This window comes from Chiloscyllium punctatum, chromosome 2, assembly GCF_047496795.1.
Source record: "Chiloscyllium punctatum isolate Juve2018m chromosome 2, sChiPun1.3, whole genome shotgun sequence".
Classification (NCBI taxonomy): Eukaryota; Metazoa; Chordata; class Chondrichthyes; order Orectolobiformes; family Hemiscylliidae; genus Chiloscyllium; species Chiloscyllium punctatum.
The window spans coordinates 36437936-36463170 of NC_092740.1; the positions used below are offsets into that span (position 1 = coordinate 36437936).

The 25235-nt window shown below is 41.6% G+C and overlaps 1 protein-coding gene across 14 annotated transcripts in view; it reads left to right on the plus strand.

Annotated features, from left to right (window-relative positions):
• The window catches only part of LOC140496238 (microtubule-associated serine/threonine-protein kinase 4-like), a 475527-nt gene that overhangs the window by 271414 nt on the left and 178878 nt on the right, over window positions 1-25235 (plus strand). For 3 of the 14 annotated variants that reach the window (XM_072595822.1, XM_072595858.1, XM_072595831.1), the window contains exon 1: window positions 398-814. The exons of the other annotated variants lie outside the window; for them this stretch is intronic. In XM_072595822.1, coding sequence (XP_072451923.1) covers window positions 729-814 — 86 coding nt within the window. In that variant the 5' untranslated portion in view covers window positions 398-728. Of the gene's footprint in view, window positions 1-397; window positions 815-25235 lie in introns of those variants that run through there. 14 annotated transcript variants of the gene reach the window in all.

Consider the following 25235-nt stretch of genomic DNA (forward strand, 5'->3'; position numbering starts at 1 on the left):
TAATTGTACAATCATTTTCTGTGTCCAGCAATCGACCCTGCTTGACTGCTCTTTTGACGTCTAATTATCTTTACCTGCACGTAGGTAAGGATCGACTTTTCTCATGGTGAAGGGACCAAGGGACTGCTTTATGTTCAGAAGTTGGGTAGGGGGCAAGAATTGTAAATTTGAATTCTTGGCAGTTATTCCTACATACTTAACATGGATACATATGTAAGTCGAAATATTAAAAAAAAAGATAGTCAAGCCATATCAAAACAGTAAGATTTCCAAACTTTTGTTTTAGATTTAATTACGGAGATGGATGCTTCCCTCCCATTTTCACAGAATGGCAGATTCCACATAGCTAATTTACCTTTTGGTGTTGCAATACCAAAATGTTCGAGCAGAATACAGAATAAATGTGGGGAGCGATGACTGTGATCTCTGACAATCAACTCGCTGTAACGAGAGAACGTTGCAGAATCTTTGACATATAAAATCGCAGTAGAAACTGGACTGGAAGGGACAAAGTTTTTTTTTGTTCTGTCGGAGCACTATGTAAAAGCTTGTTGTTGTAAGTTGGGCTGCAGTTTGTGGCCATCGTTTAAAAGGAGCAGCTTTCAAGTGATCTGAAAACCTGAGGGGTTATGCTTTCCCCCTTCTGATCTAGAGGGCACATCTTGGCTTTGAACCTGGAAGATCTGTCCTTTTCACTGAAAATAATTTGAAGCGTTCGCCTTTCGATCATGTCTGACTCGAACCTTTGGTCAGTTCTCTCGAACATCTCTATGCCTCATTTTCTAAATAGAACCAGGTTACGACGGTCTAAAAGGTAATTTGAAACATTTGGTGTTGCTTGGACAAAAACTCTTGTTTGATGTTTGGAAGTTTACAGCTGTTCGGTATTAGTTTTCGGTAATGTAATGACCAGCTTTGTTTACCATGACGATTCCAGTATAATGTGCGCAGCAGCTCCGCACAGTAACCTGGTAAATGAAGCAGGCAGTTCGAGAAGTGTGAATCAGTGTTGCTCATGTTCTCATCCACTATCAGCCACGGTATTCTGCACTGCCGACCTATCTCAACGGGCATCTTTGCACCACCCTCTCCAGAATTTGGTTTGAGTATATTGCACAATCTATTTATTCATTTGAGAAGGTAACAGCTTAACTGACATGTTCCACCTCGTCAAAACATTACAAGGGCACTGTGGTGTAATATTCTATGAATAATAGGGTGTGCAGAAAAAGGGCCAAGTCATAACATGGTCTATTTCTGCGTTTGGGTGGCACAGTGGTTAGCACTGCTGCCTCACAGCGCCAGAGACCCGGGTTCAATTCCCACCTCAGGCGACTGACTGTGTGGAGTTTGCACATTCTCCCCGTGTCTGCGTGGGTTTCCTCCGGGTGCTCCGGTTTCCTCCCACAGTCCAAAAGATGTGCAGGTCAGGTGAATTGGCCATGCTAAATTGCCCGTAGTGTTAGGTAAGGGGTAGATGTAGATGTAGGGGTATGGGTGGGTTACGCTTCGGCGGGGAGGTGTGGACTTGTTGGGCCGAAGGGCCTGTTTCCACACTGTAAGTAATCTAATCTAAAAAAGCTAATCTAATCACAATCCTGTGTAAAACCATCTGCCTAACTTTGTTTTATCTCATTCCATCATCAAATGTTACTGCCCCCCCCCCCCCCCCCCCCCCCCCCAGCTTGTCTTGAAACATATCAATGTTGGTCATGTCAGCTGCTTCTCCATATGGCAGCGGTACTCTCAACACTTCCTGGACCTTGGAATGTGCCAGTTGGCAACAATCGGCTGGGGCCAACTTCTTGTTCTGGAAGACCAACTGGTTTCAGGCAGACCAAAGATCATCTTTCATCAAGTTGCTGGTCCTCCAGGTGCACGTATTGTTTGTCTCTCAGTTCATCCTGGGGAACAGACTGGAGAGTACAGAGTCCCGCGTCATCGAGCTGCTTCAGAAAAGCCTTGACAAAAACCACTGCAGCTCTCTCCAGACTTCCTTTGCAGAGGTGCATTTCAGAAGGAGATGTGTGGCAGTCTCTTCCACCCTTCCGCTGCCACTTTGAGGGCTGTGTGCGGTGCCACAGATAGACTGGGCATACAAAAAGGATCTCACGGATAATGCCCTTCTCACCACCAGCCAAGCAAAGTCCTGGTGCTTGTTGGAACGTTCTGGTGATGAGGCACTGTGCCAATGATTTTGGCAGTCTGCTCAGGGGACAACCCGACAGGATTCACCCTCTCCTAGGATCAGAGGAAGCTAGGTGCTGACCACTTCCTGATGGAATTGTGGTCAAAGGTGCAAATTTTCTTTCCAAATTTCTCCTGAAGGACAGGTGACACAGAAAGTCCAACTACTTGGAAAGTTCCGTAGCAACAAGGCCAGTCCCATTTTCAGAGACATTGCCGTGGAAACTGCAGTAATTAATGATGCTTGACTACTAAGACCATAAGATAGATGGAGAAGTGGGCCATTTATCCCATAGAATTTACTCCACCATTCATTGAAATCATGGCTAATCTGATGATCCTCATCTCCACATTCTCATAATTTGGAATTTCTCATTGGATTTTCTTTGTGATGGCTTTAAAGAATAGAAAGACATGACTGTATTCTACCAGATTTTGTTTAGATTTCAAGCCAGGCAGATTGACTCTCGATTGGTCAGGGCATTGCCCTTAGAAATGAACCAGCAAATAGCTGCAGAGCATGTACGTTTTGTTTCTAACTGTAAGGGACAGGGCCCTTTTTTTTAATCCATGTAGCTTCTGGTACCTGTAAATGTCAGACCTGACTGACCATCCTAACTGGTTGTCAGTGTCACTTTTTGCTTGCTTAGCATTATCCAAAGAATTTCCAATTGTAGAAAGACATCTAATATTGAGTACTCAAGTTGATGAATACTCTAGTTCTATACTACCACATAACTGCTTATACTTAGCTAACACATTTCATAACCAAAATATCCTTACAGCCAATACTTTTCAAGTGCGTTGAATATCATGAGGTAGGGAATGCAGCAGCCAGTCTGTGTCCAGATATATGATTATGGCTAGACAATGCTGAATGGCAGCTTAATATTGACCAGGACAGCAGGGAGAACTCCATTGCTTATCTTCAAAATGATGCCCTGGGATCTTTTTATACATATGTGAGGTGGCAGATAGGACTTTGGCTTAAGATTTTATTCAAAAGATGGCACCTCTGACACTGCAGCACCCTCTCAGCACTGTATTGGTGGGTCAACTAAGATTTCTGTGCTCAAGCCTTGACTTCAAGGCAGGTGTCTTGAACGCACCCACAGCTGTGCCGTGTTCTTAAATATGTCCATGATCTCAACCTCCCATACTGTAAATGCTTCCATCACCACAGCCCCCAGAAACATTTCATCTCTCTCATTCTGGCCTTTTGAGCAATCTGAATTTTAATTACTCCATCTTTGATGGTTGTCTCTTCTGCTGCTTAAGCCTTAAGCTCTTGAATTCTCTCTGTCTTGAAGATCTCTGCCTCTCCTACCTCTTTCTTTTTAAAAGCCACTCCTTAAAGACACCTCTTTGACCAAGGTTTTCATCGTGTGTCCCACTATCAGCTTAGATATCTTGGTGTCAAAGTTAGCTTTATAATGCTCCTGTGAAGAGTCTTGGGATTATTGATTACATTATCTAAATACAAGTTTTATTTGCCTGAGTTTTGGATTTGCTCCCCCAGTTTGTGGAAATACAGTCTCTCCTTCTATCCTTATCAAAGGCTAGCATCATTTCAGTGATCTGTATTTTGTTGAACAGAGATGAAGTCTCAGAAATGTATAACTTTTCCTAGAAGAGATGACAGCTTTGAGAATAATGGGAACTCTGCAAGTGTCACGTATTTGAAACTTTGCCAATGCATCATGTGGATTAATCTTATCTACAACATCAGAAACCAAGGGGTTGAGATGAGGTATTGGCTTTGAGCAAGTAAAGGATAGGTTGATGTAGATTTGCATGGAAGTGTGTTTAATAGAAGTCTGTGTTAGCATTGTTGTTCACGTATCACATATCTAACCTTCTCAAGGAGAAAAGGGGATAGACTTGAAATGCTAGCCTAGCCAGTAAAGCCTAAATCCCCAAATGATTTTGTTTAAAATCGTGACTGTTAACACCACTATCTAAATTTACTACTGTCAAATTAGCGAGAGCTGGAAATAACACAAACAGCTTGACAGATGTTTATGATGTATTGGTGAATTAAACAAACCACTGGCAGGTGTTTACTTAATGTTAACAAGTGCAAGGATAGGGCAACACCAGTGTACAGTATTAGTGGGAATATAAGATCAATATTTGACACAACAAGGGAGAATATTACGGTATTGATGAATGTCTTATTGAAACCATCAAAGTAGCTAGCCTGTAACAACAGTAAGTAGAACTCCTTGAATGTATCATCAGTGGGATTGAGTTGAGCTGAGAGTAGTTTTGAGCTCGTCAAGTGTACTTTTTCCAAGAAAATCATGATGACATTTTTATTAGAGCCTCAAGAATATAAGCGTAGCAATTAAGTCAATCAGGAATTAGCCCTCCTGACCTCTGAGGACTGGCTCAGGGTGAAGAAATGATTTCCTCTGTAAAGGCCTTAGACATTCATTGGAGGTTTGGTCTTTCTCTGAAAACGAAATGATTAAGTATCCTGGTGCAAAACCACAAATAATTTCAGTCATTCAGAATCTGAGACCTTAGGAAGAATATTGTGTTAAAGAGACTAGAGCACAAATCATAGAACATTACAGTGCAGTAGGCCGTTCAGCCCTCGATGTTGTACTGATGTGTGAAACCAATCTGAAGTCCATCTAATTTACACTATTCCATTTTCATTCATACATCTATCCAATGACCATTTAAACACCCTTAAAGTTGACAAGTCTACTACTGTTGCAGGCAGGCTGTTCCATGCCCCTACTACTCTGAGTAAATAATCTACCTCTGACACCTGTCCTATTCTATCACCCCTCAATTTAAAGCTATGTCTCATTGTGCTAGCCCATCACTATCCAACGAAAAAGGCTCTCACTGTACACCCTATCTAACCCTCTGATTATCTTATGTGTCTCAATTAAGTCACTTCTCAACCGTCTTCTCTCTAACGAAAATAGCCTCAAGTCCCTCAGCCTTTCCTTGTAAGACCTTCCTTCCATACCAGGCAACATCCAAGTAAATATCTGAAACCTTTCCAAAGCTTCCACATCCTTCCTATAATGAAGTGACCAAAACTGTACGCAGTACTCCAAGTGTGGCCGCACCAATGTTTTGTATAACTGCAGTGTGACCTTATGGCTCCAAAACTCAATACCTCTATTAATAAAAGCTAACACATTCTGTGCTTTCTCAACAGCCCTATCAACCTGTGTACATGTACATCTATGTACATGGACACCGAGATCTCTCTGTTCATCTACAATACCAAGAATCTTACCATTAGCCCAGTACTCTTTATTCCTGTTGTTTCTTCCAAAGTGAATCACCTCACACTTTTCCACATTAAACTCCATTTACCACCTCTCAGCCCAGCTCTGCAGCTTGTCTATGTCTCTCTGTAACTTGCAACATCCTTTGGCACTATCCACAACTCTACTGACCTTAGTCTCATTCGCAAATTTACTAAACCATTCTTCTATGCCCTAATCCAGGTCATTTATGAAAATGACAAACAGCAGTGGCCCCAAAACAGATCCTTGCAGTACACCACTAGTACCTGAACTCCAGAATGAAGATTTCCCATCAATCACCAGCCTCTGTCGTCTTTCAGTTCGCCAATTTCTGATCCAAACCATTAAATCACCCTCAATCCCATGCCTGTATATTTTGTGCAATAGCCTACTGTGGGAAATCTTATCAAAAACCTTACTGAAATCCATATACGCCACTTCGACCACTTTACCCTCATCCTTATTCCTTTCTAAATTATTATAAATCCCATCTGTTATAACCTTTTCCAACACTTTGCCCACAGCCAAAGCAACGCTCACTGTTTATAATTAGCAGGGTTGTCTCTACTCCCCTTCTTGAACAAGGGAACAACATTTGCTATCCTCCAGTCTTCTGGTACTATTCCTGTAGACAATAATGACATAAAGATCAAAGCCAAAGGTTCTGCAATTTTCTCCCCAGCCTCCGAGAGAATTCTAGGATAAATCCCATCCAGCCGGGGGACTTAGCAATTCTGGAAACTGTGAAAATAGATAACACCTCCTCCTTGTGAACCTCAATCCCATCTCGTCTAATAGCCTGTTCCTCATTATTCCTCTTCACAACATTGTCTTTTTCCAGTGTGAATACAGATGAAAAATATATAGTTAGCACTTCCCCTATCTCCTCTGACTCCATGCACAACTTCCCACTACTATTCTTGATTGGCCTTAATCTTACTCTAGTCATTCCTTTATTCCTGATATACCTATAGAAAGCCTTACGGTTTTCCTTGATCCTATGTGCCAATGACTTCTCATGTCCCCTCTGGCTCTTCTTAGCTCTCTCTTTAGGTCTTTCCTGGCAAACTTGTCACTCTTAAACATCCTAACAGCCTTCAGATTGCATCATAACAAAGCCGCCGCCTTCTTCTTGACAAGAACTTCAACTTCTTTAGTAAACCACGGCTCCCTCGCTTGACAACTTCCTCCCTGCCTGATGGATGTGTACTTCTCAAGATTCTTCCAAAGAATCATCTCCTGATGCAGGAACAGGTTATGGGGTTCACCAGTCCATGTTTTATCTTCAACATGAGCAGTGATTCTGGTGCTATGTGTCCAATCTGTTACTGTGGCTAGAATTTTAATGGTACCTGAACGATATGAGCCTTGATGGGTTAGTTGGGAAAACATGGCAAGATTGGAAAATTGAGATTCCTGATGTTGAGGTGGTGGGTGCGGCGGGAAAGTCTGATCCTGCAACTAGGTTTTTACATGATGAGACTGGAATCTTGTTTGTGAATGTGGAGAGGCCTATTTGCATCCATTACCATGCCATTGTTACCTAATCTTGCCTCATTGACATTACTTGTTGTTGCAGCCCTTATGGATAAGTATTACATCTAATTCTCACCCATCTTAGCACAACTTGCCACTTGCTGAACTGACCAGCACCTATTGTGTCAGCACCATCTTCAAAAGTTCAATGTGCACCCTGACAAGTGCCCACTGTCAAGAGCTGCCAGACATTTGGCCAAGACAGGTGTACCCGAGAACTCTGTGGGAAACTAGAGAAGTGATTGCTGGGCCCCTTGCTTCTTTCTAAAACTTGAGAGCTGTATCTGTGTGTGTGTTTGATGTTGTGTTAATGTTTTGAGGGGGTGTAGTATGTGATAAAGCTCTACTCTCTTTCACTAAGAAAACCTATGAATTAGCTCTCCTTCATTTTTGTTCGTGTTAACTAAGTTCAAGCGTGTTAGGCGTGTGAATACAAGGAAAAAGAATTAAAATGTTTAAACGTACTGAGAAGGATAGGAGAATTGTGATCCCTCCTTACCTGATCTCATAACAAATTGGTTAAACATTCCCTGGGTGCAGATGGTGATTACTGAGCAGTTATATAATGCAAATGGTACTTACTATTTATTGGCCAACTTGACTGTTTCCCAGCTTGTCTTGTGTGCAACCATGCATTGCTGCAGTTTTTGAGGACTTGCAAGTGACACTGAGCACTATGTGGGCATAGTGGAACAATGTTTTGGAGGTGCTTGTGTTGGACTGGGCTGTACAAAGTTAAAAATCACACCACACCAGTTTATAGTCCAACAGGCTTATTTGGAAGCACTAGCCTTCAAGTGCTTGTGGAGTATAAAATCATAGGACACTGAATTTAAAGCAAAAGTTTACAGTGTGATGTAACTGAAATTATATATTGAAAAAGATTTGGATTGTTTAAGAGTTTCATCTTTTAATATGGGCATGTTGGTTTCAGTTCTTTCATATGTAAGTTCTAGAACTTAAAATTACATTCTCAAGTGAACTTTAACAATAGGTGTCATGTTGGCCCAAATAATGCATTGAAGTTGTGAGGTGCCCTGTGTGAGGCTGGTTGTGCCCCAATGTTCAGACTGTTTCTTATCTAAAAAGGGGATTTACAGAATCTTACATGGATTCATGCAGTTTTTGAGCAAAATAAAATTTAATTCTGCAAGTACAAGTTCACCCCACAAACTTGTGGGTGTGCGCGCGCAAGAGGGTCTGAGTGTCTGTGTATGTGTGTGAGTTTGAACGTAAAGGGGTCTAAGTCTGGGAGTGTGTGTGTGTGTGTACATGCATTGTTGCCTGTCCCAAAGTCCACCTTGAAGGATGATCACCCGAAGGTCTAAGGTCAAATGTCCCGCACCACTGAAGTGTTCTCCGACTGGGAAGGAACACTCCTGTCTATTGATTGTTGTGTGGTGCCCATTCATCTGTTGCCGTAGCCTCTGCTAGGTTTCACCAATGTACCATGCCTCAAGGCATCCTCGCCTGCAGCATATGAGATGGACAACGATGGCTGAGTCATATTTAATAATGGAGCAATTCACCCTTTGAACCTTATCACCGATTCTTCCCTCTATTTATTGCTAATCCCCAATGTTTATTTTCCTGACTCTGCTAGAGTTTATGACTGGTTTAATGAAAGGTGATTTCTCTTATGACCACTAACTAACCTGTCATTTGCAATTTGCATTTGAATGGTACAAAGAGCATTGCGTGCATTTGAATCAGCACCAACATACCATGACAAAGAGTTTTTGCTTTCAGATAAAACACCTGACCATGTTGCTGTTTATCCATTCATATTTAAAATATTGGCATCCAGCAATCTTGTTTCTAGCACTTATGCAATTGGACCTTTATTGTTAATTTTAACTTTTAAACTGTTTCAACTTCCAGTCTCCTTGTATTTCATGACAAAGTGCTTAACAACATGGTGGAAGTTTCCTTGTTCTCCATGACTCTCTGTAAATTCCTTTTTCTAATACAGTAAAGACAGAATCTTTTAAAACAGAAATGTCTGGAGAAACTGAGCAGGTCAATCGTTCTTTAGAACTGATTGTAGTTGGGAAAAGGCTTGAATATGTGCTGAAGATAGATAGAGTGAGGAGGTGAGGAATAGAATAAAAGTAATGGAATGAAATATTCCAACAGAAATTGGAATTATTGAGCAAGGCTTCAAACAGTACTGTCATTTTCACCTCAGCATTAATAGGATGAGCAATGATAATGAACTTTGAGCTTCATCACCTCTGCTGTAACTTTGTATAATGCGTTAAGACAGAAGCAGCCTGCATCACTTCACAATGAATGTTTCTGGATAAAATACACAGGCTGTTGATTGTTTTTCAATAGAACTGCAAAGTGCTGCACCCAACTACTTTAACTAAGTGTACTATTGTCATTGCATGTCAACGCTCATCTTACTTTATGATGAAACCATGAGCCATTAATTATCAAATAGCATAAGTTCCCAGATCTTGATGGGGGGGAGGGGATCCATCCCTTGGAATTTTCCAAAGTTGTTGGAATGTATCTATTCTGTATATTCTGAAATATCTCCTTAAGTATCTGCCAGTGCATCTCGATTGACATATGATTTTGCTTAATTTGCCAGTTCACTTCAGACAGCTGTGTATCCAAGCGGTCATAAATGTGATTATTTGAATATAAAATAGTACAAAAGGCCCACACGTCTCCCTCAAACTGATTGTAAAACTCAGTCCTATTGCAGTTCTAAAGAGACGATGGATAGGCTGGGATTTTGTTTTCCACTGGAGCACAGGAGGTTGGGGGATGACCTTATAGAGGTTCATAAAGTCATGAAGGGCATGGATGAGGTGAATAGTAAAGGTCTTTTCTCCAGGATGGGGAATTGTCAAAACTAGACAGTATAGTTTTAAGGTGAAAGGACAAGATTTAGAAGGATCCCGAGGGGCAACCCTTTCACACACAGGGTGGTTTGTTTGTGAAATGAATTGCCAGAGGAAGTGGTAGATGTGAGTATGGTTACAACATTTAAAAGGGATATGGGCCAAATGCAGGCAAATGGGACTAGTTTAGTTTGGGAAACTGGGAAAGCGTGGACGAGTTGGTCTGAGGGCTCTGTTTCCGTGCTGTGTGACTCTCTGACGACATCCTAGGGTCTTTAAGAAGCTGCTGAAATAGCAGATGTATTTCTTTTAATCTCCCAAATCCCTTGGATTCTGTAAACATCCTAACAGATTGGAAAATAGCAAATGAAATTCCTCTCTTGAGGAATGGAGGGAAACATAAAGCAGGAAACTGTATGTCAGTCAGCTTAACATCTTGCACAAGGAAAACGCTGGAATCCAGTAGGTTGCAGCAATAAGATTTCAGTGCAATCAGGCCAAGTCAGTATGATATTGTGAAAGAGAAGCTGTGTTTGAATAATTTAAACAATGGTGAAAGCAGCCCAGTCCATCACGTAACATCAGATTTCCATCCACTGATGCCATCGATATTTCCTGCTGCCTCAGGAAAGCAGCCAACATAATCCAAGACCCCTCCTACCGTGGTTATACTCTCTTCCTCTCACTCTGTCAGGCAGAAGATATAAAAATTTGAATGCACAGACCAATAGATTCAAGAACAGCTTCTTCCCCGCTGTTATCAGACTTTTGAATGACCTCTCATATATTCAAGTTGACCTTTTTCCGCACCTACTCTGCAGCTGTAACACTATGTTCTGCATTCAGTTGTTACTCTGATATATTTATATAAGGTATGATTTGCCTGGATAGCACACAAAACAATACTTTTCAATGTATCTCAGTGCATTTGACAATAATAAAATCAAACCAAATCAAATAGAAGAGCTCTTTAATAAAAATACTAAGTAACTTGAATACAGAGGAACCTGTGAATTTGATTTGGTTCTGATTTCTTTGATTTACAGAAGGCATTTAACATGGTGCCACATTTTCAGTCACTGCGTAAAATACGACTTCATGGTGTAGGTGTATCATATTAGCACAGATAGAAGATTAGTTAGCTAATGGGAAACGAAGGGACTCATGGGTAGTTTTCAGATAGGCAAGATGTAATGGTTGGAGTGCCACAAGGGTCAGAATTGAGGTCTCTACTGTCTATACTCTATCCCGATAACTTGGATGGGGGGAATCAAATATATAATTGCTGAATTTTCTGGTAACACCAAAATAACTAGGATAGTAAGTTGTGAAGAGGAATTAGGGTGTCTTTGAAGGGTTATATCAGTGGGAAATTCTGAGCGGTCCTCTTTGGCAGAAGGATTAGAAAAGCAGCATGTTATTTAAATGGAGAGAGATTGCAGAAGTCTGAGGTACAGAGGGATCCTGGTATAGATATCAAAAAATGTTAGTATGTGTTTGCAGCAAATGGTTAGAAAGAAAATTGAGTGGGATATGGCATCTAAAAATAGGAATATTTTGCTATATTGTACAGGGTAATGGTGAGACATCTAGAGCATGTGTACTCCTTATTTAAGAAAGGACAAAATTGCACACGATGCAGTTCAGAGAAGGTTCACTACAACGGTTCGTGGGCTGAGGAGAATTATTTGAGGAGGAAAGTTTTGTCAGGCTTGTCCTGCATTGTTTGGAGTTGAGATGAATGACCTGAGTGAAGGATTTTAGATCCTTGAGAGGAATTTTGGAATGGTTGCTGAAAGAATGTTTCTCCTTACTGGAAGAGACGCAGAGTAAGGGGCACAGTTTAAGTATAAGGGGTCTCCCAATTAAGTTGGGGATGAAGTTTTGTTTTTCTCAGAGATGAGAGTATGTAAAACTCTTGTCGCCAGAGGTCATTCAATATTTGTTGGGCAGAAGAGTCAAGTCAATAATAGCTTTATTTGTCATTTCTACATACACAACTCATAGTAAAAACGCGACAGCGTTCCTCCAGGACTAAGGTGCTACAGGACAGCACAAACTAGACAATCATACAGGGTGGCATAAAGTGCATAAGAAGTGCAAAACATGTAAGACAGCACAGTAATTCCTGACACATCAAGACAATAGATGCAGTGGTGTACAAATTACAGTGTGATAAAAGAATGATAATTAATAAATCATTGGTCTAGCAGCAATTCAAAGTCATGCAAAGAATTTCAGATGGAAAAGAAATCTGATCATACTGTGTTAAGGAGCTTGATGGCTTGGGGAATGAAACTGTTGCACAGTCTGGCCGTGAGAGACTGAATGTTCTGGTAACTTCTGCCAGATGGCAGGAGGGAGAAGAGTTTGAGTGAGGGGTGTGTGAGATCTTCCACAATACTCAGCCTTTCAGATGCAGCCTGTGGTGTAAATGTCTGGAATGGAGGGAAGAGAGACCCCAGTGATCTTCTCATTTGTCCTAACTATCCGTTGTAGGGTCTTACGATTCCGACGATGCAATTCCTGAACCAGGCAGTGATACTCTGTACTCTTAATGAACCCTCTGTAAAATGTGGTGAAGATGAGTGGCCTTTCTTCAACCTACACAGAAAGTAGAGACGCAGCTGGGCTTACTTGGCCATGGAGCTGGTGTTGAGGGTCCAGGTGAGATTGCCAGCCAGGTGGACACCAAGAAATTCGGTACTCTTCACAATCTCCACGGGAGCCATCGATGTCCAGCAGAGTGTGATCGCTCCGTGTCCTCCTGAGATCAGCAACCATCTCTTTCCTTTTGTCCACGTTCAGAGACAGGTTGTTGGCTCTGCACCAGTCCATTAGCTGCTGCACCCCTGCTAATGAGACCCATTACAGCAAACTTAATGATATGATTCGCGCTGTGCATCGCTACACAGTCGTGTGTCAGTAGGGTAAACAGCAATGGATTGAGCACACAGTCCTGTGGGGCCCATACTGGTGTTGGAGATACTGTTCTCAATCCGGACTGACTGAGGTCTCCCAGTCAGGAAGACCAGGATCCAGACTGTTGATTAACGAGCCAACTAAAGGATATAGAGGGTAGGGAGGAAAGTGGAGTTGAACCGACAATGAGGTCAGGCATGAATGGTGGAGTTTGCTCAAGTCGCCTTGGCCATACTCCTCCTGAGTTGCATGTGTGTTCATAATCAACGATGTGTTTTATGTAAATCTCTAGCTTACAGCTCAAATAATGTTTCTTTCAGCACTCTGCACAATATTTGCAATCAGAATTATTGCATTTTACTTATTGCTAGTTTGAAATCTCTCTCTGTGAGGCAGAGTTTATAACAATTTTAAGTTCTGTTGGTTTGTTTAATGCGCAAAGTTTTTATTTATCAAAATGTTTAGACTACATTCTATAACACAGCCATGTTCATAGTGTTTGTTCATATTTATAATTTTTAAATATTAATTTACTATTATTTGGCAGCAAAAAGATTTTAGTGGCATTCCTTTTGCAATTGCTGTGAGAATTCCAGCAAGAACAGACCTGCTTTTTGTGGACTTTGTGAGTTATCACAGTTTTGTGAGTTTTTAAGTACCAAGTGGAAAATTAATTTCTGTGAGGTTGTGCCGGGAGGGTGGTATCGCGTGCCAGTTCCAAAACCAGCACAGGAATGTTAAGTATCTTTTCTCTTTGTATCTAGTGCAACAGATAGTGAAGAAACACACCATTGTGAGCAAATATGATGAAATGTACATTGGCTCCTCTCAAGAAACCACTAACAACAAAAAATGCAAAGGTTTTTCATTCCCTAGCAATGGAAGTGGTATCGTGTGCGAAGTCTTAATTTTCGTCCCTTTTTGTCATACTGACCTATCATTATTGTGTGAATTTCTCAGTATTATGTTTACGCTAAAACTAATACCTCTATGTCACTAATACAAGAGTGTCAGAATACTTTAGGACTGTATCATAAATCTGGTATCCATCATCTGTCAACGAAGCTCAAGTGTCAGCGTAATTCCACTACTGAATACCATCTCTTAAGACTGCTTGTTCCTTCAATAGCTTTAACAACTTAATGATTGTATAATAAAGACATCTGGAGAAGCCACTATTTTCACTGCATAAAGTGGGTGGTATGTGGAAAAGCTATGGTGATAAGTATTATTCAGAATGTGTTCAATAAGCAGGTTGAATTTTAGTGATACTATAATTTTTCTCACATTGCTATTCTTTTTTGGAACACTGTCCTTTCTTTTAATTGCGTTGTATATGTTGAGTCACAGTTTGACCATATTTTGCTTTATCCCAGCTCAGTTGCACAATTGACAACTAATGTGACCAGCTCCACCTGTGACTTGCACCAATCCCTTCATGTAATTCCATCTCTCCTAGTCAGGTGTGTCTTTGACTTGCTCATAGAATTCACAATCTGTTGTAATCGACAGTATGTGAGTCATTGAATGGCGCCTTGCGAAGCCTGGGAAGTACAGAAACTATGAATTGTCAACAATTCGATCTTCAAGTATGGACGTGCAGAGCATTGCCTGAATTGCATAATGTTCCCACAAATATAAGTTTAGCAGTCCTAATCAGAGTTGGGAAACTGAGGAAGAGCATGAGACTGAGTTATTTTGAGATTGAGCTAAATTAAATGCATTTTTAAGAATTAGAAATGTCACAACAGCATTGAGTAAACTTGGTGTTTTTTTGTTTATTCCTTGTAGAATTAATATTATATCAGTTCAGTGTCAAAAAGAGTGATTATTTATGCTTGGTTACCTTAAGCATCAAAGTATTTTACAAATGTTCATTTTAAAATGCTGCATAAAACAGTAAAAACGGAGCCACAGGTATGTCTTAAAATGCAGCCCACAGTGTCTCTTGAGTTTGAACTAAGTAAAACAGAGGGGAGTGGAAAATGAATGGTAGTGGAGAATGGTGAAAGACAGGTGAGATTAAATTACAAATCATTTTTCAAAGGCTGAGGATGTGATAACACAGAGAGGGGGAGAGCCTGGCACAATGGTGAACAGCTAATGATGAAAGCAAGAGAAGAGCCAAAACATGCAAGGGAACGCGAACCAAATTGGAGGCAGAGTTTACTGCAGTGTCGAATCTTGAATTCAAGTTGATTGGAACATAACAGAAGTTTGAAGGCCTGAGTTCATCCTGAGAGCAAGATGGAGAATTAAAATGACAGGCAACTGGAAGCTCGGGGTCTTGCTTGCCATTGAACTGTAGAACAATAAAAAACTTTATGGCATCGAAGGGGGCCATTTAGTCCATTGGGTCTGCAGTAAATTAGTTGCGAACTGAATGAAGTTAAAATCTCACAACACCAGGCTACAGTCCAACAGGTTTATTTGGACTATAACCTGGTGTTGTGTGATTTTTAGCTTTGTCCACACCAGTCCAACACCGGCACCTCCAAGTGATGCAAAATAAATGGCAGTGAACCTCTTTGTGTCAATACAGTTCACTTGGTTGCTATTGGTCTTTGGTCTGTTGGAAAGATGTACATCTGAGAAAAAATGTATTGTTAGGTTCTATAGTTACCTGAAGATTAGTCATATGAGTCAGCCACTTGATTGTGTCGTGATCCCTGTTGGTGAGTCAGTTTATATTTCATTTTGTTTTGATTTCAATGAGCTGGTCTCTCATTAAAACATAAGATACAATGTTGCATATTTTAAAACAATAAAACAGAATATTATTGAGCAAATGAAAGGAAGATGAATAGAAAAAAAACACTATTTACTTTTAACACAAATTTAGAGTGTTAAACATATAGTAAGAGTAAAATCCCATTAATATCCAAAACACACCTTTGCTCATTCCAAAATAAAGCGAAAAGCAAATCTTTTATACAGTACCCAACAGCAACATCTATATTGACGCACAGCGGAATCCTCTTCTCTAACATCATGAAAGACTTTGACTTTAACTCCTGTACTGGAATTGCTGATAACAACTACTTGGTCCAATGATATATTTCAGTTTAAATAATCTCACCTTCAAGTCCTTTTCAGAGCACTTATCCAAGCACTTAGTCTGGGACAATCATCAACTCCCTGCCCTAAGGTAATCTAGATTCACCCTATCTCCTCTTCTCAGAATCACTACATCACCCTGCAAGGACTTCACTTAACTGCCTAAAACAAAGCGAAACTAAAGTAATACCTTGTGCTTAGAGCTGTTGATGTTTTCCTTAAGCTTACAAAAAGCTTACTAAGTCTCTCACTTTCTAACAGATCTTGCAGCACAATAGATCATCCTGTTAATTCATAAACTCCTAAAGTAAGTATTAGGCTACCAAAGTAGCCCTCACAAATTAATTTAAAAGAAATCATCATGGCTACAGAAAGACTTAAAAGTTAATGATTAACTTCAGGCATGTGGAAAAAAAGTCACTAACTCTAAATTATATTAATATATGGAAATATCTGGCAGTTCTTATCACACTTGGCAGTGCATCAACATTATTCACACTCTCCACCACTGATGCTCAGTAGCAGCATTATGTACCATCTACAAAGATGCACTGCATTAAAGTATTGAGGCTGATTTGATAGTTCCATCCAAATCTGTGACGTCTACCAGCTACAAGGCACAGGCAGCAGATCCATGGGAATGCCAGCACCTTCAATTTCCCTTCCAAGACACACACTCTCCTGACTTGGAAATACAGTATATTGCTGCTGCTTTATTGTCACAGCACAAAAGCAGATAAGTGGATTTGAAGCATGTCCTTAAGATAAGTCGGCAGTAGTAAGTAGAGTGGGTTCGTTCTTGATTATATGTTTTATGAGCTATGTCTCTTAATAAAACCTAAAATATAAGCCATAAGTATTAATTTAACTTGGAGCAGTGCTATTTTCTGGGTCTGTAGATGGCCCTTAGTAGAGCGATATGCTCCTCTTGTCGCAATTGGGAATTTAGGGAGAGTGTACAGGTTACTGAGGATTACATCTGCCATAAATGCCATTGGTTGTGAATCCTATCCGATCAGATGAATTGGTTGGAGAGGCAGATAGAGACAATGAGGAATTTACAAGAGCGAGGGGATGTGATGGATGGCAGTTATAGGAAGGAGGGACAGTCTCCGATACGGTCACATAGATGGGTTTGCTCCAGGAAAGATAAGAGAGGTAGGCAGCTAGTGCAGGAGTCGTCTGTGGCTATCCCCATTTCAAACAAGTATGCTGTTTTGGAAAATGTGGGTGGGGGGAATGGATTCTCAGGGGAATGTAGCACGAACAGCCAAGATTCTGGTATTGAGACTGGCTCTACTGTAATGAGAGGTACGTCGGGTTCCAAGCGATCGATTGTGTTAGGGGACTCTCTAGTCCGAGGTACAGACAGACGTTTCTGTGGCCAGCAGTGAAAAATCAGAATGGTGTTGCTTCCCTGATGCAAGGATCAAGGATATCTCGGAGGGTACAGAATATTCTCAAGGGGGAGAAGGGCCAGCAAGAGATCATTGTCCACATTGGAACCAATGACAGGAAGGGAAGGGATTGGATTGAGATTCTGAAGGGAGATTACAGAGAGTTAGGCAGGAATTTAAAAAGGAGGTCCTCGAGAGTAGTAATATCTGGATTACTCCTGGTGCTACGAGCTAGTAAGGGCAGGAATAGGAGGATAGAGCATGGCTGAGGAGCTGATATGTGGGAGAAGGATTCACATTTTTGGGTCATTGGAATCTATTTTGGTGTAGAAGTGACCTGTACAAAAAGGGTGGATTGCACCTAACTTGGAAGGAGACTAATATACTGGCAGGGAGATTTGCTAGAGCAGCTCAGGAGGATTTAAACGAGTAAGTTGGGGGCTGGGAGGATGTCCGTGCTGGTTGGTGGTTTGCGATCCAGGGAGATAGCGAGGAAACATTTCAATCTGAGACTGGTACAGTTGGGAACGGGAGCAAGTCAAATAGTCAGGGCAGGCAGGGACAAAGCAGAGAACAGGGTACAACTGATAAATTAAACTGCATTTATTTCAAAGCAAGAGGCCTAACAGGGAAGGCAGATGCACTCAGGGCATGGTTAGGAGCATGGGACTGGGATATCATTGCAATTACAGAAACGTGGCTCAGGGATGGGCAGTTCTGGCAGCTTAATGTTCCAGGATACAAATGTCCAGGAAGGACTGAAAGGGAGACGAGAGGAGGGGAAGTGGCGTTTTTGATAAGGGATAGCATTTCAGCTGTACTGAGGGAGGATATTCACGGAAATACATCCCGGGAAGTTATTTGGGTGGAAATGACAAATAAGAAAGGGATGATCGCCTTATTGGAATTGTATTATAGACCCCCTAATTGTCAGAGGGAAATTGACAAACAAATTTGTAAGGAGATTTCAGCTATCTGTAAGAATAATAGGGTGGTTATGGTAGGGAGTTTTCACTTTCCAAACATAGACTGGGACTGCCATAGTGTTAAGGGTTGAGATGGAGAGGAATTTAAGTGTGTACAAGAAAATGTTCTGATTCAGTATGTGGATGTACCGACTAGAGAAGGTACAAAACTTGATCTACTCTTGGGAAATAAGGCAGGGCAGGTGACTGAGGTGTTAGTGGGGGAGTACTTTGGGGCCAGCGACCATAATTCTATTAGTTTTAAAATAATGATGGAGAAGGATAGACCAGATCTAAAAGTTGAAGTCCTAAATTGGAGAAAGGCCAATTTTGACGGTATTAGGCAAGAACTTTCAAAAGCTGATTGGGGGCAGATGTTTGCAGGTAAAGGGATGGCTGGAAAATAGGAAGTCTTCAGAACTGAGATAACAAGAATCCAGAGAAAGTATATTCCTGTTAGGGTGAAAGAAAAGGCAGGTCGGTATAGGGAATGCTGGATGACTAAAGAAATTGAGGATTTGGTTAAGAAAAAGGAGGAAGCATAAGTCAGGTATATAATCTCAATCTTTTCCCTTCCTATGTCATTGGTTCCAATGTGGACAATGACCTCTTGCTGGCCCCTCTCCCCTGTGAGAACATACTGTACCCCCTCTGAGACATCCTTGATCCTGGCACCAGGGAAGCAACACACCATTCTGATTTTTCACTGCTGGCCACAGAAACATCTGTCTGTGTCTCGGACTAGAGAATTCCCGAACACAATTGATCTCTTGGAACCCGACGTACCCCTCGTTGCATTAGAGCCAGTCTCAATACCAGAAATTTGGCTGTTCGTGCCGCGTTGCCCTGAGAATCCATCACCCCCTACATTTTCCAAAACCGCATACTTGTTTGAAATGGGTATAGCCACAAAAGACTCCTGCACTAGCTGCCTACCTCTCTTAACTTTCCTGGAGTTAACCCATCTATGTGACTGTATCTGAGACTTTCCCTCCTTCCTATAACTGCCATCCATCACAAACTGTTGTTGTTGTAAATTCCTCATTGCTTCTAACTGTCTCTCCAACCGATCTATTCAATCTGATAGCATTTGCAACCAGCAGATATAATCTACTGTAATCCTTAAACTCTCTTTAAACTCCCACATCTGACAAGAAGTGCATTTCACTCTACTAAAGGCCATTTTTGCTTCTTCACAGTCTACAGACCAGAAAATAACACCATCGTATTCCTCTACAAACACTGCCCCAGGTTAAATGAATAGTTATAGCTTATATTTTAAGTTTAATCAAGAGACATATCTCCAAAAACATATAATCAAGAAAGAGCCCACTCTACTCACTACAGCAGACTTTCTGTAGATCACACTTAAAACAACAATACACTTATCTGCTTCTGTGCTGTGAACCTCACCCAATAGTTCCTCTAAGATCATCTGTGAATTTCACTGTTTGTTAATTTAGGAGTATACTTAAGAGAGAAATCAGGAGGGCAAAAAGGGGACTTGAGATAGCTTTGGAAAATTGAGTTAAGGAGAATTCAAAGGGTTTTTACAAAAACATTAAGGACAAAAGGGTAACTGGGGAGAGAATAGGGCCCCTCAAAGACCAGCAAGGCGGCCTTTGTGTGGAGCTGCAGGAGATAGGGCAGATACTAGACAAGTATTTTGCATCAGTATTTACTGTGGAAAAGGACATGGAAGGTATGGGGCGGCACGGTGGCTCAGTGGTTAGCACTGCTGCCTCATAGCACCAGGGTCCCAGGTTTGATTCCAGCCTCGGGCGACTGTGTGGAGTTTGCATGTTCACACCCCCTGTGTGTGTGTGTGTGTGTGGGTTTCTTCCAGGTGCTCCGGTTTCCTCCTACAGTCCAAAGATGTGCAGGTCAGGTGAATTGGCCATGCAAAATTGTCCATAGTGTTACGTGCATTAGTCAAAGGGAAATGGGTCTGGGTGGTTTACTCTTTGGAGGGTCAGTGTGGACTTGTTGGGCAGAAGGGCCTACTTCCAAACTGTAGGAAATCTAATCTTAAAAAAAAAAAGAATGTAGGGGAATAGATGGTGATGTCTTGAAGAATGTCCATATTACAGAGGGGGAAGTGCTGGATGTCTTGAAAAGCATAAAAGTGGATAAATCCCCAGGACCTGATCAGGTGTACTCTAGAACTCTATGTGAAGCTAGAGAAGTGATTGCTGGGCCTCTTGCTGAGATATTTGTATCATCGATAGTCACAGGTGAGGTACCGGAAGACTGGAGGTTGGCAAACATGGTGCCACTGTTTATGAAGGGTGGTAAAGACAAGCCAGGGGACGATAGACCAGAGAGCCTGATGTCGGTGGTGGGCAAGTTGTTGGAGGGAATCCTGAGGGACAGGATGTACATGTATTTGGAAAGGCAAGGACTGATTCGGGATAGTCAATATGACTTTGTGTGTGGGAAATCATGTCTCACAAACTTGATTGAGTTTTTTGAAGCAGTAACAAAGAGAATTGATGAGGGCGGAGTGGTAGATGTAATCTATATGAACTTCAGTAAGGCGTTCGATAAGGTTCCCCATGGGAGACTGATTAGCAAGGTTAGATCTCATGGAATAAAGGGAGAACTAGCCATTTGGATACAGAACTGGCTCAAAGGTAGAAGACAGAGAGTGGTAGTGGAGGGTTGTTTTTCAGACTGGAGGCCTGTGACCAGTGGAGTGCCACAAGGATCGGTGCTGGGTTCTCTACTTTTTGTCATTTATATAAAGTATTTGGGTGTGAGGTATAGTCAGTAAGTTTGCAGATGACACCAAAATTGGAGGTGTAGTGGACAGCAGAGAATGTTACCTCTGATTACAACGGGATCTTGATCAGATGGGCCAATGGGCTGAGAAGTGGCAGATGGAGTTTAATTTAGATAAATGCACGGTGCTGCATTTTGGGATAGCAAATCTTAGCAGGACTTATGCACTCAATGGTATGGACCTAGGGTGTGTTGCTGAACAAGGAGACTGTGGAGTGTAGGTTCATAGCTCCTTGTAAGTGGAGTCGCAGGTAGATAGGATAGTGAAGAAGGTGTTTGGTATGCCTTCCTTTATTGGTCAGAGTACTGAGTACAGGAGTTGGGAGGTCATGTTGTGGCTGTACAGGACATTGGTTAGACCACTCTTGAAATATTGCATGCAATTCTGGTCTCCTTCCTATTGGAAAGATGTTGTGAAACTTGAAAGGGTTCAGAATAGATTTACAAGGATGTTGCCAGAGTTGGAGGGTTTGAGCTATAGGGAGAGGCTGAACAGACTGGGACTGTTTTCCCTGAGGCTGAGGGGTGACCTTGTAGCGGTTTGTAAAATCATGAGGGGCATGGATAGGATAAATAGATGAAGTCTTTTCCCTGGGTTAGGGGAGTCCAGAACTAGAGGGCATAGGTTTAGGGTGAGAGGGGAAAGATATAAAGGAGACCTCAGGGGCAACTTTTTCACGCAGGGTGGTATGTGTATGGAATGAGCTGTCAGAGAAAGTGGTGGAGGCTAGTACAATTGCAACTTTTAAAAGGCATCTCTATGGGTATATGGGAAGGGTTTGGAGGGATGTGGGCAAGCTTCTGGCAGGTGAGAGTAGATTGGGTTGGGATATCTGGTGGCATGGACGAGTTGGACCGAAGGGTCTGTTTCCGTGCTGTACATCTCTATGACTCTATGCTATGTTAAAATCCTGGAACTCCTTCCAGCAATGCAGGCTCCTGCAAGGAAAGATTGGTGTGGATGGGCCTATATTCACCAACGCTTGGAACAATGAGAGGGTGTCCGATTGAAAGATATAAAATTCTAACAGGGCTGGATAGACTATAGAGTCATACAGCACGGAAACAGACCTTTTGGTCCGACCTGTCCATGCCAACTAGTTTCCGAAACGAAACTTGTTTCTTTTGCCTGCATTAAGCCCATATCCCTCTAAAGCTTTCCTATTCATGTGCCTGTCCAAATGTCATTTAAATATTGTAACTGTACCTGCATCTGTCATTGCCTCTGTTTGTTCACACAAACAACCTTCTATGTTTTCCCTGATGGCAAATATAGAACCAGGGGAAGCTGTCTCAAGGTAGGGGCAAATTTAGTTTGGACTGAGACTAGGAAATAATCCTTCACTCAAAGTGTAGTGAACTGCGGAATTCTTTACCACTGAAGACTATCAATGCTAAGTCACTGAGTATATTCAAGAAAGAGATAGGTTTCTAGTTTTTGTCTTAAAGGTATCGAGGTGTATTGGGTAAGTGGGAACATGGCATTGATATAGAGGATCCGCCATGATCCTGTTGAATGGTGGAGGCTTGAGGGGCTGAATGGCTTATTCCTGTTTCTGTGTACCTGCAGCTGATGAACTACAGCAGTTCATGAAGGTGACTTATCTCCATGTTCTCAGGGAAAATTTTGGCTAGGATTTATTCTGTATCCCTATCAGTGATACCCACATCCCTTGAAAGAGCTTTTATTTAAATTGTACAGATTTTAAAGATTTTTTTTTAAAGCATTCATTGTTACCTGTACCAATAAATGAAGTTGATGAGGATGATGAGATGAGGGTGAAATTGATAATCAGGCTGTATTGGAAGGTTTGGTTGTGTTGAGGTTTGATTTTAGGTTTGAGGGTCTCTGGCTTAGTCAGCATTTACTGGATCTCCAATCCTGGGAACCTGGCATTCACTGGTTATGGGGGTTTTGGAGCAGGGTTGGAGAACAGCTGGCTTGTACTTTGTGTACGTTAAAGTGTAGCTGCCTTCAAACAGATCCAGTGTTTGCAGCGGAATATCCGGAATGTCAACTAGGAGAAAGTGAGGACTGCAGATGCTGGAGATCAGAGCTGAAAAATGTGTTGCTGGAAAAGCGCAGCAGGTTAGGCAGCATCCAAGGAGCAGGAGAACCGACGTTTCGGGCATAAGCCCTTCTTCAGGAATCTTTATCCGGAATATGATGACTGGGGTTTAGTGCTTTTCAGGAGAAGCTGCCTAGACATTTGGAGAGATTGGATGCCCTGTTCAAAGAGATCCAAGGTGTCCTGTGAGACTACTGAGAGCAGATAGTTTCATTAAGACTGTCAAGCTGCAAAGGCTTTCAAATTTCCTGGCTTGGAGCCTTGAAACCAAATTTTTGTTTCAAAATCAATGCTCGCTATTTCACTCTGTTTGAAATTCTTTCATGGGGCATGGCTATTGCCAAATCCTTAATTGGCCTTGAGCTTAGTCTGTTACTGTGCCCCTTTAGAGGGCACTTAAGAGTCAATCACATCATGAGTTTGGAGTGTTTTGGAGGGAAGACCAGGTAAGGATGGCAGATTCCTTTCCCTGAAGACCATTAATAAATGAGATGGGTATTTACTACAATCAAGAGTTATTTCATGTGTTACAGCGACAAGTTTCATTTTATAATATTTGTATACTTGTGTTAATGAAATTTGTAAGTTCCACTAGCTTCAATGTTTCTTTGTTCACAGTGATGAGGCCATTGATCAAGTGAGGCATGCATTTATTACCTATTCCTAGTTGCCCTTGAGAAGGTGGTGGTCAGCTGCCTTGAGCCACTATAGTTTGTTTGGTGTACATGGATCCACAATGTTATTAGGGAGGGTATTCCAGGATTTCGACCAAGCAACATTGAAGGAACAGCAATGTGTTTCCATGTTTGAAAAATGAGTGTCTTTGAGAGGAGCTTGCAGGTGAGGGTGTTCCCATGTATTTGCTGACCTTGTCCTTCCAGATGGAAGTGGAAGTGAAAGACGATGTCTAAGCAGACTTAGTCAATGCTTGCAATTCATCTTGTTAGATGGTGCATACTGCTGTCACTGAGTTTTAGTGGCAGAGGGAGTAAATATTTGAGGGTGTGGTACCAATCAAGCTGGCTGCTTTGTTCTGGATGATGTCAGACCTAGAGTGCTGTTGGACCTATACGCATTCAGGCAAGTAGGGAGTATTCCATCACACTCTGACTTGTGCCTTGTCAATGGTGGACAATTCTAGGGAGTCATAAAGTGAATTTTGGCTGTGGGATTCCAAGCCCCCCCCCCCCCCCCCCCCAAACAGCTCGTCTCGCCGTTGAATTTATGACTCACCCAGTTCAATTTCTGGTCAATGATAACCCTTACCAGGATGTTGATTTTGGGGGAATTAAGTGATGGTAATGACATTGAATGTCAAAGGGTGATGGTTAGATTATCTCTCATTGGAGTGGGTCACTTGTGTGGTGTGAATGTCACTTTCAAATTGTCAGCTCAAACTTGAATATTGTCCAAGTCTTGCTATATTTGCACATGGACTGCTTCAGTATCTGAGGAGTTGGTGAATGGTATTGAATATTGTGCAATCATCAGCAAACATCCCCACATCTTCCTTTTAAGATTGAAAGAAAAAAGCAGCTGAAGATGGTTGGGCCTAGGACTCTTTCCTGAGATGGCAGACCTTCAACTACCACAACCATCATCATTTGTGTTAGCTCCAATCAGTAGTGAGTAGTCCCCTGATTCCCATTGACTCGACTTTTGTTACGACTCCTTCAAGCAACACTTGGTCAAGTTAGGACTTGATGTCAAGGCCTGTCACTTTCAATTGACCTTTAGAATTTAGATCTTTTGACCATGTTTGAACCAAAGCTGAAATGAGGTCTGGAACTGAGTAGCCCCTGCAGAACCCAATCTAAGCTTCACTGAGCAGGTTATTGCTGAGCAACCTGCTTGATTAAGGATTCTGGGTAACACAAGATGGAGGATGAGAAACAATTGTGGTTGTAAGAGCTGCTTTTTTGATGTACTTTCAATGTTGGAGCTGATTTCCTCAAATTCTAGGAGCAGTAATTATTATTTTATAAGCTGTTGCATTGTTTTGGAACTTTGGGGAAAAAAAAATCAAAACAACGACACTTTAAAAGGGGAGGAAGACTGACAAAGGGAGTGGCAGTGACCACGTGGGAAATGATTTACACGGATAAAGAAACCTACACTGCTGTCTGCACCAGCAGTGAATCTGCACAACTCCTGCCTTTGCTGTTTGATTTCAAGTATTTCTGAACGGAAT